We start from the raw sequence: 12,422 nt of genomic DNA, 5'->3' as shown, positions 1-12,422 counted from the left end.
CGCGGCCTGCGGGTCACGGAGACGCCGCTGCCCGGGTGGGCGCTGCCCCGCGTAGCACAGGCCTCGACCCCCCCCTCAACATCCCGCCCTGCAAGGGCCTGCAGCGGGGCCGTAAGCGCCCGGAGGCCGCCGCAGCGAGCCCCTCCAGGGAGGCCTGGCCCACGCGTGCCCCGCTGCGCTGCCCGGGCCGTGAGGCGCCGCCGGCTGCTCGGGACGGTCTGCCCCCGGTTCACCGGGGGGGGGTGGGGGTGGGGGGGGTGAGGGGGATGTAAGGGGAGGACTACATTTCCCAGCCGCCTCCGCCCGGTGCCCCCTCCCCGCTGTGCGCAGGCGCGCTGCCACCGGCTCCTCCCCTGCCCCGCCAGCGTCGGGGGTTGCTGGGGCGGCCCAAGATGGCGGCGCGCTGGAGCAGCGAGAATGTGGTGGTGGAGTTCCGCGACGCCCAGGTCGGGGCGGGGGGGGAAGGAGGGGGCGGCTGCCGCTCTGACCGGCCTTCGGGGGGCCGTCCCAGACGGGCCGGGCCGGGCCGGGCCGGGCCGTTCTCGTGCGGAGCGGGAGGGGCTCCCGGCCCGGGCGGGCTCCGCGGCCCCGCGGGGCCTTTCGCCGGCTGCGGACGGGGCTGAGCCGGTGTCGGAGCCGTATACGCGGAGATAACGACTTAATTCACGAGGCGCTTTATTTCTAATCTTAATTAGATCTTGGATTGGATATTTTTTTAAGTATATTGGCAGACCTGATAGAAGTCATTACCACTTCCCACGCATCTTTGGTCATTTTTCCTCTGAGACCATTATAGCTACTTTCTCAGCTGCGATATAAATTGTTGAGTATTCCTCGATTAGCAGGAAAAGCGGGTTATGTTTTTTTAAAACAGCAAAAAGGTCAGCTGTTGTTTTGAAGTTGCTGGTTACAGGAGAACTCCCCTCAGAGCTTGCTTATGTGCTTTCTTAGAAGCTGTTCTAAGAAATGTGTCTTTTCTTAGGATGTTGGCCGTTGCTTAGCAAAGCTGGATATGGTGTGTGAACTATGAGCTACTTCAGCAGGAAAGCCAGAAAGGTTAAAAAAAAAAAAAAAGTCTGCAAACTCTCTCATCTAGTTTGTCCTCTTGTGCTGGAGCAATGTCAGCTCTGCGTTCGCCATTGCGAATAGGGGCACTGAGTCCTGTGTGCTACATCCAGTCTGTCCTCTGTAAGCTCACAAAGCTTTCCACTTTTATACCTCAAAAGCTTTATATCGGTTTTGTTTTCCTCCTGGAAGAAATGTTAAAGCAGCCTTGTCTGCTGCTAAAGATTTGCTCTCAGGAAACCGGTAATGAGATATGTAGGTATGTCTTTCTAGAGCACAGATTCAGATTGCATCTGGCTCAGGAGATACGTGGCCTCGTGATTTGATTGCTTATTCATAATGGCTGGTGTGTGGGAGCAGAGAGGGAAGAGAACAGGTGTTTCCATCCCCTTCTGCAGCAGTGGGTTTCAGTCTCACTGTTGTGCAGGCGTATACCTTAACAGAGAGGTTAACCACTGGTATTTCAGTCCTTTGGTGTATTCTGGTGTGATCTTTCTAGAGCCGTTCTGACCTGCCTGCTCTCGTACGAAACCAGAGAGCTTCAGTGGCTGGGGCTGCTAGACTACTGCTTTAAGCTAAACTCACTTATATATTCGTACTTGAGCTTTTTTTAGGAGCCTGCACGAACATTTTTGCAGATGGGAAACCCGAGCTTGAGAAATTGAAACATCCTGTATTAGGCTTGAGCTCTGCCTGTAGGCCATGTTATCTCCAACCTCCCTATCCCAAAACCAACTTAAATGGAAACAAGAGTCAAAAAAGTGGGCAGCTATTGCATTTATAGTGTGTATATGCCTGGAAGCACTGCAGCTGTGTTTGTTCGTCATGCCAGACTGTGTTGTGTGAAAACTACAGCAACCAACCTGTAAAGCTTCAGAAAATATCTGGGTAGTTTGGGGCCAGTATTGCCTACAAGTGTCATCTTTCTGTAAAGCTGACAGAGGTGGCAGTCTCTGTACTCTTCTGTTTTAGACTTGACCCACAGGCTCTTGTCAGGCTGTCCACGCTATCAAAAGGAGAGTAAAGCTCATCATGTCCAATGGTGAAATAGCACCATTTGTAGCAACTCAGCGTGTAGACAGGAAGTTAGGTACGCAGGGAACTGGTATTTCTTGCTAAGAGTTTGCAGCTCTTGAAAACCAGTATAGCCTTGGCAAATCGGGTTGGTCTATTGCCTTTCAGGTGGAGAGAATGAAGCTAGATTCAAAACTAATGGAAGTTCAGACATGAAGAGGTGTTTTCCTTGGCTTGCCTAGCAGAAATCAAGTGAGATGCCAAACTAGACATTTGAAGTCTAAGAAGATGCTGCCTGGGCTGTGGGCTCAGAGCTGGTTTTCAAATGTGCAGTACTCCTACTGTGCTTATTCACATAATTGTTACTCATAAACAGCAATTCTAGCTGTCCTGATTGTTGTTATAGGATAAAAACTGCTTTCAAGTTGGTTTGTTCAGTTTCAACTCCCCGCTTCTGGAAGGTTGTGCTGTGAAGACTGACATATCAATATACACAAGCACATTAAATGACAGCTGTTTGGGTTTTTTTCCTGTTGCCTAGAACTGTAGTATTGTAGGAAACTGTTTATTGCCATAAAATGACTTTGTGGCCCACCGAAGTAGCAGCCTGACATGTGATGCTTTTTGCTTCATTCTAATTACTCATTACATTTTATGATGTGCCTGGAAAAAACAGTTTACCAATGTTTATTATTAAAAACAATTTGTAAGGATTTATAAGATCCTGGTGCCAACACCAGAAAAAATAAACTCATATATGAAATTATCAATCACTTTAAATTGACGAGTTTTTTTCTGTCTTGAGGAAAGATGGCCACAGTTGTATGAAATACGCTGGTTGATGAGCTCTTCATCACATGAGAAGGTTCTGGTTCCAGTAATGGCTTTAGTGATCCTCATTTTAATTCCTTGGAAGTGAAATGTGTATCCTCTGGGAAAACTTCCTTCTCCTGCCTGCTTTTTTTATAAATTTAGTAGCATGCTTTGTTGTTTTGCAAGGTGCTGTGAAATCTAGGAAGCTGGAATTATTTCTTTACTGTTTAGAAATTTTAAAACTATCTTCTTATTTACAGCATTAGTTTTAGGACTAGGAAAACCTTGCCAGCAGACTAGCTTTGCTACCTTGGAAAAAAGCAATGAAAGCAGCTCGTTCCTGGAACAGCAAAAGTGGTGAAACTCGACTTGGTTGCTGTATGGATGTAGGCCTGGGGTTTACTGTGGACTCCTGCTGAAACTCTGAGGCATTTGTAGCTCTTTGCCATGTGGACTCTTGGTCTTTAGTGAAGAATGAGCCCGTAATGCTGTTTTTCCCTTAGTTGGGGTAGTTGCAAGCAGGGGATGGGGCCCTGGTTGAAAAAAATAGGTTTTTGTGATGGTTATTCTCCTGTCAAATCTGATTGAAATGGAGTGGGATTGCCATATGGTCTGTCTGGTTTTAGTGATGCTTGTAAGTAGTAGCTGTAGGTCAGCCTGAAGTCTTGTTACGTCCACACTGAGAGTACTTAGCAGAATCCTGAACAGCAGCAGAGACATCCTGAGCCTTCACAGAGGTAGCTTTGAACATGACAGCAGTTAGTTTGAAGAATATGGGGCATATTCTGATTTTGTACTGTGAATGCTAAAAACTGCATTAAAGTCATATCTATGTTTATGGGCTGAACTGTTCAGCTTTCCAAGTAAAATTTTCCTTTATTCTCTTGTCAATTAAACAAGATGATTGGCCAATTCCATTCTGAATGAAAAGGGGGGGGAGACAATGTTCAAACAGTCTATTTTTTTTTTTTTTTCTTCTTATGGCATTTAAGTTATCTCTTAGCCTTCTTTACAAGCAATGCCAAAGTAAATTCTGATGCCTCTTAGCCATCTCTCATTTTTGGACACCAGCTGTACACAAATGGTTGCACTTCTATCTCCCAGTACATGTATAATTAAATCTGGCCCTGCAATGGAAGAGAGAGACACTGAGAAAGCTCCTGAGCAGGAGCGGAGGGTGATTAATACGGATTATTAGAGATTGCTGATTGAAAGGCTGCAGCTGTGATTGCCTTAGTGGGGAGAAGGGAGCAAGGTCTCAGTGCTTGTAATGGTGTCTGCCAGGTCTTGTCTTCAGTTTACTCTAACAAAGATGTTTTCCATGCGCTATCATGCATCCCAAAATCAACCGCTATACCCCGTCACCTATCTGTGCTTTTTTAAGGGGACATTACTTCTGCCATCCCTGACAGAAACCAGCCTTGACTCTTGCCATAGCAGTTTATACTTTGATGGTGAGCTGGCGGGTTTTCCTGAACAACTCCCCAAAGCTGTGTATTTGTCTGAGAAGCTGACCTGACAGGTATAATTTAGTTTTGTTCTCTGTTTCTCTTTAACAGGCAACTGCGATGTCAGTGGATTGCCTGGGACAGCGTGCGGTACTCTCAGGGTGAGTGTGACAGTCCCCATTAGAAATGTATGACAGTCACTTCCACAAGCCAAATCAGCAACCTACAGGCTGACCTCAGTTGAAGGGCTGATGTATTGTTTCAGAAAGGTGCAGCTGAATTCTGTTCAAGGCTTGATGAAGAGGATTCGGGGTCACATTTCCAATGGGATGCAGAGTGGAAAGTCAGCAACAACAGCACGATAAAATACTGTTGTGGCTTTCCTGATACATGGTTTCCCAAATCCACGTGTGGGAGGTGGAGCATCGTGAAATACTGTCTGGATTCTACTTGAGATACAGATTAAATCATTTCCTTAAGACAAAATTTGCCCCAAATATTCCCATGGTGTACTTGAGAAGAGGAGCCAAGCTCTCTGACCTGCTTCTCTGCTGGTTCAGTGCAGGATGACACTCAACGAAGCAGTAGGTGCCATAGACTCCAAGCTGCCAGAGCTCCCAGGAGGGCTTGGTATTACATAGCCACCTCGAGGGCAAGTCTTCAAACAGCTCAGCAGTTGCCTGCCCAGCTGCTGCCTTTTAGTACTAACTGCTATTCCTGTGCCCCTGTCAGTGACACAATTACTGCACCAATTAAGATGTTCACTTCAAATTCAGGATCGCATGTGTATGGCTGACCTTTGGTCAGCCTTAGAGGAAACGGGTCCTTTGATACAACTCAGAGGCCCACTTGCTTGCGTGTAAACCCTTAGTCTGGCAGCCCTGCGCAGGAATAACTAGCTCAGCAGCTGGTTTGGGTCTAACTTGATGCCTCTTCCTCCTTACACTTGCCCCGTTTCACAGCTTGCTTATTTGGGCCAACAGCAAGCTGGGGACAGCCTGTCTGCAATTCAACATTGGCCCTCTGCTTTTCAAGCTTCTCCTGCATGCTCAGCAGCCCTTCAGGATTTGCCTCCTTTCTTTTAAAGCTGTGTGAGAGTCTTAGAGGGCTCAGCATCTTCGCTCTTCAGAGTAGGGAGCCCTGAGGACTTTGGTCTGGAAAAGCAGCAAAGATATTCTTTATGTTCTTTCTCTTGGGAAAATTCACAGTGCTCAGAGCAGCTGTGTGCTTGCTATGCAGCTGACATATGTGATGCTGGTGTGGTTAATTATATATGGTTTAATATGTTTTGATGCTGGTCTTCCATTAGAGTTCAGCTGGCTCACAATTATTTCTGGGCGGTTTATCTTGCTTGTAGGATGAATCACACTGTGGAGGGAGTGATACCTTGCCTAGCTTTGTGAGGAGTTGGCCACATCCAGCAGGGTGCATGAGCTCAGGTTTAGCATCATGCAAATATATCTCTGCTGCGTATAGGGTTAGCTCAGGTAAGTAATATAACCAGATCAGTGCAGTGGTGTGTCCACCCAGGTTAATAAGCTGCTGCAGCTGAGCTAGCTCTGTGCGGGTGTACTTGTACTGTCTGTGGAACCAAGCCCCCCCAAACAGTGTGGTGCGGAAACAGGCAGCCACATAGAATCATTTTATGTTTGTCAAGGCTCATTAACTCTTGCTCAGAGTAACCTCTCCAGCCTGAAGCTGGCTCCTGTGAAGCTATTGTGTTGCACTCCCAGCCCTGTGCCACCTCAGCTCTGCTACTGCAACATTAGGCCAGCAATGTGTATTTGGATGTTTGCACCATTTCTCAACATTTCCTTTTGTATCCTGGTTTTCTGCGGCCTGAGCTACCCATTACATTTGCAGATCCTGTCTAATTTCAGTGTGTTTTTTTTTTTTTAATGTAGTCCTTTTTGAGGTACATGGTTAAATGTAGCCTTCTCAGGAATAGTATTTTCATCTGTCTTGTCAAATGCTTCTCTTTCTTGGTCCTCTAGGCACAAGACTGTGAGCTCCATGTGAGCTTGGGGTTTTGAGATCAGTCCTGTGCGATACAGCCCCTTTGTGTCTGTGTGTCTTGCAGCCGCCGTTTCCTCTACATAGTCAACCTGGATGCACCAAATGAGGGTCATCGAAAGATCTCCCGACAGAGCAAGTGGGACATTGGGGCAGTGCAGTGGAACCCGCATGACAGCTACGCCTACTACTTTGCAGCTTCGGTAAGTTCACTCATTTAAAAGCTGTAACTCGTCATCTTCCCTGGTCTTTCATGGGTGGACTTCTGCAGACTTGCAAGGCTGTATGGAGCTGGCACAGGCAGCACAGACTTCTGCAAGTCACATTGCAAGATCAAGGCCTAACTCTGATTTACTGCCAGTGAGCTATTTGCCTTGATGTCTCTCAGTTATTGGTTGGTCAGTGTTGAATCTAGTTTTGCTTGCTTGTCTTTTTATAAAACAACTTGGCAAATAAATCAGGCATCCAAATGGTCCTTTTCTGGAAGGAAGGGGGGGGGCGTGCTCTCCTTCTAACTTCCATTCTGTTATGAGATTTGTGCACTTATTGAATTTCTTGCTTTGTGCTGTTTTATTTTCATCTCCCTGTCTTTCTGGTGGGATGTGGTGCACCAGGCAGTCTGTAAATAGCACAAGTCAATACTGGCTCACCGCTGTAACAATCTAGGTTTGCAGATAGGCAGGGACCGAGTCAGCAAGGAGAAGTGTGTGGAGAAGTAAATAGGCTGATCTGAAGAAGCAGTAGTGGCCATATGAGACTTGAGTGCAGTTTTTAGCTCTAATCTTTACTTGGTCTATCATGCTCTGTAGCTTGTTCACCCAGAGCCCTGAGCTTCTGCTAGCAGCAGTCTAAGCCATCAACCACAGTGCTGCAGCAACTGGCACTAGTGGCGCACAGACTGTTCTCATGGCGAGGTGCCTTTGCTGCCATGTTGCATCTACTTTTATAGCCTAAGAGTCCTGGAATAGCTGGGAGTGGAGAGGTTTCATCTATTTTTTGGGGAAAACACTCAGCTGAAGGTGGTTTCCTGGGGTTTTTGTTCCTTTTGCTTCCTGGACTGGCTATGATTGAAATTAAAGGCTGTCTTAGAAGTGGACCAGTGTCGTCAGTTAGGAGCCTTTGTTTGTTTGCTCTCTGACATTCCTCAGCCTGTGTCCTCCCAGTTCTGGCACATGACTGACATCTTAAAGGTGCCTTCAGCAGCTGTCTGCTTCTGAGTGGAGAGTTAGTAAAACTTGCAGAAAGGTGTCTTTCAGTGCCACTTCTGGATACAGTCTGTGAAAATCAAAACCAAATAAGGAAATGTGCTGTGCAGGCCATGAGTAGAGCAAGAAAGTTTCTTTTCAAACAGTCTGAAGGCAACATCCAGTGATCGGTTAATGCTGATCTGAGCAGGACCCTGCTGCAAAGGGGAGCTGTGCCCATCTCACCGATCTGAGCACTCCCATCTCTTGCTGCCCTGAGTGGACACAGGAACCCATCTTTTTCCAGGCTGAAACTAGGTGTAGCTGGCATCAAACCTTGGTGCTCCTGTTTATAAATGAGGATGCTAAGATGGTCTGGTGATTTAGATGTAGTTGCTGACACGCATCAGGCAAGGAATCCCCAAGATGAGGTCAGGCAGCTTTTCCAGTTTGGGACAGAAACTCCTCTTTTCCAGTCATCTCACAGCTGGCTGGCATTTAGGTGCTGACGTGTTACAGCCCCGTCCTAGGACTAGAATTTAGCCTGTCTTGTTTAGGGGTGGAAAGCACACTTATGCCATGCGCTCAGGCCTCTGTGTCCCAGGTCAGGTCTGGAGGCAGTGTGGATGTGTTTGAGGGCTATACCTAAGGGGGCAAAGATGCATTAGGAAGGCTAAATCAGCTTGGATTCAGCACTGTGAAGATGTGATTTGCTGCTTCTGGACTCAAGCTGGCTGTCAGTCTCCCATCAGTCTGTTGTTGAGGTCATCGTATTTTCAGGTATACCATGCAAGTGTGGTAGGCAGCCCTGAGGGTCCTATCCCTCTGCATCCCTGTGCATGGAAATGGAGTGTGAAAGGCTACCATCCTGTTTGCCAACAGCTTCACCCAGTTTGCAGTGCCATTAATTGGAAGTGGTACAGGCAGAGGGGAAGTCTGTTCCTTGTGTTTGGATAAGGGCTTCTTATTTTTTTTTTTAGCTTCTTTCCAGAAGAGCTGAAATGTCCTCTTGCTGTGCTTGGCTGTGTCTGCCCTCTGGCTCAAGCACATTTCTGAGGACTCCTAAGCTGTTGTTTCAGAAATGCCATTGTTTTCAATCCTAGATCCCTGTTACTTCTTTTGTGTGGTCACAAATGCTTGAACAAGAGGATGATGAGATTGTTGGAAGTGTATAACTGATACTTATCACGAGAAGTAAATTTTTTAGAAAATGCTCCTGATAGGAGGAGCTGTCATTCCCCCACACCTGGTGCTAGGGGCAACACTTTCTATGTGAGTTGCCCCACTAAGAGTCTGAGAAACTTCTGGTGATCCTTATCTTGTAGCATCAACTCTGGAGTCCTGGAGAAATCACACTGGGTAATTTCACTCTACCCCCTTAAATCCTTCTGTCAATGAGAAACATGCAAGGAGTTTTCCTTGCTCCAAGCTCTTGTGCAGCCCTGCTGTGAGCTGTTAGAGAAATGCCATATATTATTGCTGGGTTGGGAGGAGACCTTCCATTTCAGGGAAGGCTGTAGTGTGTTATCTATCTGCAAGTTCAAATTCATATGAAGCAGCTTTGGGGTAGGAAAAGAAAACACTGCCACAAAGAACTGCCATGAGAAATAATTCTCTTCTCTATTATCTTTTCCCTCATCTACCTCTAAGTCTGAAAACAAGGGGCTAACGAAGATCAGATTTTGAAGTAGTGTTATTTCTGTTTTTGCAAAATCAACATGGATTTCCAGTCAGGGCCCAAGACCCACTGTGCTTAGTGCTGTACATGCACCCAAAAAGGCCATTCCTGCCCCAGAAAGATTAGAGGCGTCCTGGGCTGAAGTGAACCTTGATTGAGGCAGAACATGAACTTAAAGCACAATAACTAGCTTCAAGTAACTTTGTGTGTGGCTGCATTTGGGGGAGGATTTATTCCTGGAATGAGTGAATGAGCCCTAAATAACATTGTCGTTGATTCATCTGGTTTGCTTCTGTGGTTTGCAGTTAGTGATAAGCACTTAAGGCTTTCTCCTGGGCTGGCAGGGATGGAAGTACCCTTGAGGAGGTGACCTTGAAGCCATTAAAATGTATTGTTCGTGTTTGGCAATGGCCCTGATTATCCCAGAAGGGAATCGAGGTAGAGTTGAGGAGAACCAGTGGTGATCCATCATCCCCCTCACTGAAAACTCCAGTTGTGAATCTGAACAGACTTGCAGGGTATTCCTGCAGAGAGAATTTGGCTGCCTGATGCCTACAGTTACAGCATGTTGTTAGGAAATAAAAGCTCTGAGAACATCATTTTGTGGAAACATTTTGCAATGTGACTTTTTTTCTCCTGTTCTTGTTTATCTCCAATTTTAAGTGGGTGTAATTAAAGTGTAAGCTTTAAGAGTCCTTGCAGCCTGTAGGTTCATCTTTGCTCTCCTACTTTGGGCAAGGACTTTGCTAATCACAGTGTGACTCACTGGTAGCTGAGGTTGTTCAAAGTGAAGGGAACCTCGTCCTGACACATGGGTTCCTGTCCTACCTTGTTTGCCTGACACTGTCTCCTTTCTTCCATCTAATTTCAGAGCAACCAGCGAGTTGACCTGTATAAGTGGAAGGAAGGTAACGGTGAAGTTTGCACATCTCTGCAAGGACACACACGTGTGATCAGGTGAGGAGCAAGCGGTGCTGCAGACTGCTGGGTGGAAAACAATGGATTGTTTCATAGCAGATGAATGTTTCAGTCCTGGCCCCACTCAGGCTCTGCTCTTAAAGCCTCTTTTTACTTACTTTTCTGGGCTGTACTGCCTGCCTCTCTGTCCTGCCTTCCCATATGGAGACGACGTCAGACGTGAAGCTGCTCACGTTCTTATGGCTCCCCCCAGTATATCAAGTTAGCCTTTGATGGCTCAAGTGTCATTGCCGTAGGCTGCTGTCATGTCATGAACAGCAACCATCATCTGGGAAACAGCAGCATGTTTATTACTGTGTTTCTGTGTGATAGCAGCTTAATTAAAGCAGGTAATCCCAAAGATGAAGTTCACAGCAAGTTACAGTGGTGCAGGGGAGATTTCTGCCTCTGGTTCTAGGGGCGCACTTTATTGCTGGGCTGGAAATGAGGTGAAGCGCTGTTTTTACTCCAGCTTCTGACTGTGGAAAGTAATCACAGCCCTTGAAATGGCAGTTGTTTGGGCTGGCTGGAAGCTATTTGTGTCCCAGGTGCTCCTGGTGAGCCCAACAGGAAGGCATCCCAGAGTGAGGGGTTGATGTCAAGAATGTGTGTTAACTGGGAGGAAAGAGCACATACATGATAGCTGTAAAGTTCAGGGCTAGGAGGATGTTTCACTGGAATTTACTTAGAAGCATTTAATTGCTTCTTTGAATTAGTTAGAGAAATTATTAAGATCTTGCTTTTTACTTTAAAAGTTTCAGTAGATTTCATGGAGTGGCCATGAATTTGTTGGGAAAATGTACTGGGGGCTTGTGAGAAGTTGATACAAACTGTGTGCACTTTTCTTTGCTGACCTACTATGATTTTGCGTTTGCAGCGACTTGGACTGGGCAGTGTTTGAGCCAGACCTACTGGTCACCAGTTCTGTTGACACATACATCTACATCTGGGACATCAAGTAAGAATCAGTATGTTTCTGCACTGCAGGGAAATCATTGGACTCTTTTCCATAATTAGCAGCTTGCAGGGCAAAGTGTGCACTGATGGGTGCTGCTCTTCAGCTGTGCTTGCAGGGGCTTTATCTGCTTCCCATAATCTCAAAGATGGCTTCTGTTCCCCTATTTTCAAGCCAGTTCAGAATCAATGAAGGACAGTAGAGTGATACAGTTAAGCCACAGTCATGCTCCTGATTGGAAAAAGTACCGACTGGCTTCACTCGCTACTTGTTCACATCTTTCCTCGGGAGCTTTTCCTGGAATCCAAGGGTGATCCTCAACCTCGGGTTTTTTAGCTGAGTGAATGAGCACCATTTCATGATCCTGCAGCCATTTTCCACTAAATTCAGTGACTGTTGCTGGCTCTCCCTTGATGGGAAGACTGGCAGTGGTATTCAGGAACCTTTTCCTGTTTGTGCCTTCCCTTGATTCCTGGTGCTTTCTATCATGAGTAATTTCAGGATAACAGATCTTTCCAAAACCACCAATATTAAAACCCCATATTTTACAGCTGAGAAGCAAGGAGCTGGCACTGGGACTGCTGGGTTCTCTTGCTGGCTGTACAGCAACTCTTTATCACCCCCGGCAAGTCACTTTGTTCCTCTCTGCCTCCCTTGCTCAGTAATAATAGGAGGATAATTATATAACCCCACTGCACCAGGCTACCCTGAGGCTTGTTTAGCTCCTATGAAGCACTTAGATCCTTGGTTAAATGGTGCTTGAGAATGGCAATATATTATTAATGTGTAATTAAAAGACATAAAGAGACAATAACTGCTGGTTGTGTTTTCCTGTGATACTATCTTAGTGCCAAGCAAAAAATAGAGTTCTCTGAAGGTTGTTATCAGAAGCCCTGCTTTAACTCTGTTGTGCCCTTCCATCATTTTATGTCTGTGTGTATTGCTTCTCCAGAAATGCTTGCTTAGGCAGTCTTTGACTAGCCTCTACATCCCACTTGTGCTGGTAAGGTCTCTGAGCTTGCTGGGGCAGTGAGGTCCTGGGGCTGCTGGCCTGCAGCAAATGAACATCCTGCTGAAGCGTCTGTCTCTAATGACACCCTAGAGAGGTAGACCTGTGGTAAGGGCAGCTGGAAATTCCCGACTTGATTTTTCATACCAAATAACTTTTTGATTAGGCAGAAATTCTTAGAGGGAGAGGTGCAGTCCATTCCAGAAAATGTTCTGCTTTTCGGCAAACACAAAAAGCTGAAGACAATATTCCTTATTTTCACTGGCATTTTTAATGAAAAGGCAGG

At 46.3% G+C, this 12,422-nt stretch overlaps 1 protein-coding gene across 7 annotated transcripts in view; it reads left to right on the top strand.

Annotated features, from left to right (window-relative positions):
* The first annotated feature begins 348 nt into the window (after positions 1–348).
* Positions 349–12,422, top strand: part of WDR59 (WD repeat domain 59) — a 50,260-nt gene continuing 38,186 nt past the window's right edge. For all 7 annotated transcript variants that reach the window (XR_007506685.1, XM_049805336.1, XM_049805335.1 and 4 more), the window contains exons 1-5: positions 349–446; positions 4,452–4,501; positions 6,421–6,556; positions 10,087–10,172; positions 11,050–11,130. Coding sequence is in view for 6 of the 7 variants with exons in the window: in XM_049805336.1 (XP_049661293.1) it covers positions 393–446; positions 4,452–4,501; positions 6,421–6,556; positions 10,087–10,172; positions 11,050–11,130 (407 nt within the window). In the remaining variant the exon portion in view is untranslated. The remainder of the gene's footprint in view (positions 447–4,451; positions 4,502–6,420; positions 6,557–10,086; positions 10,173–11,049; positions 11,131–12,422) is intronic.

This window comes from Accipiter gentilis, chromosome 7, assembly GCF_929443795.1.
Source record: "Accipiter gentilis chromosome 7, bAccGen1.1, whole genome shotgun sequence".
NCBI lineage: Eukaryota > Metazoa > Chordata > Aves > Accipitriformes > Accipitridae > Astur > Astur gentilis.
This window is presented reverse-complemented; position numbering and strand designations above follow the sequence as displayed.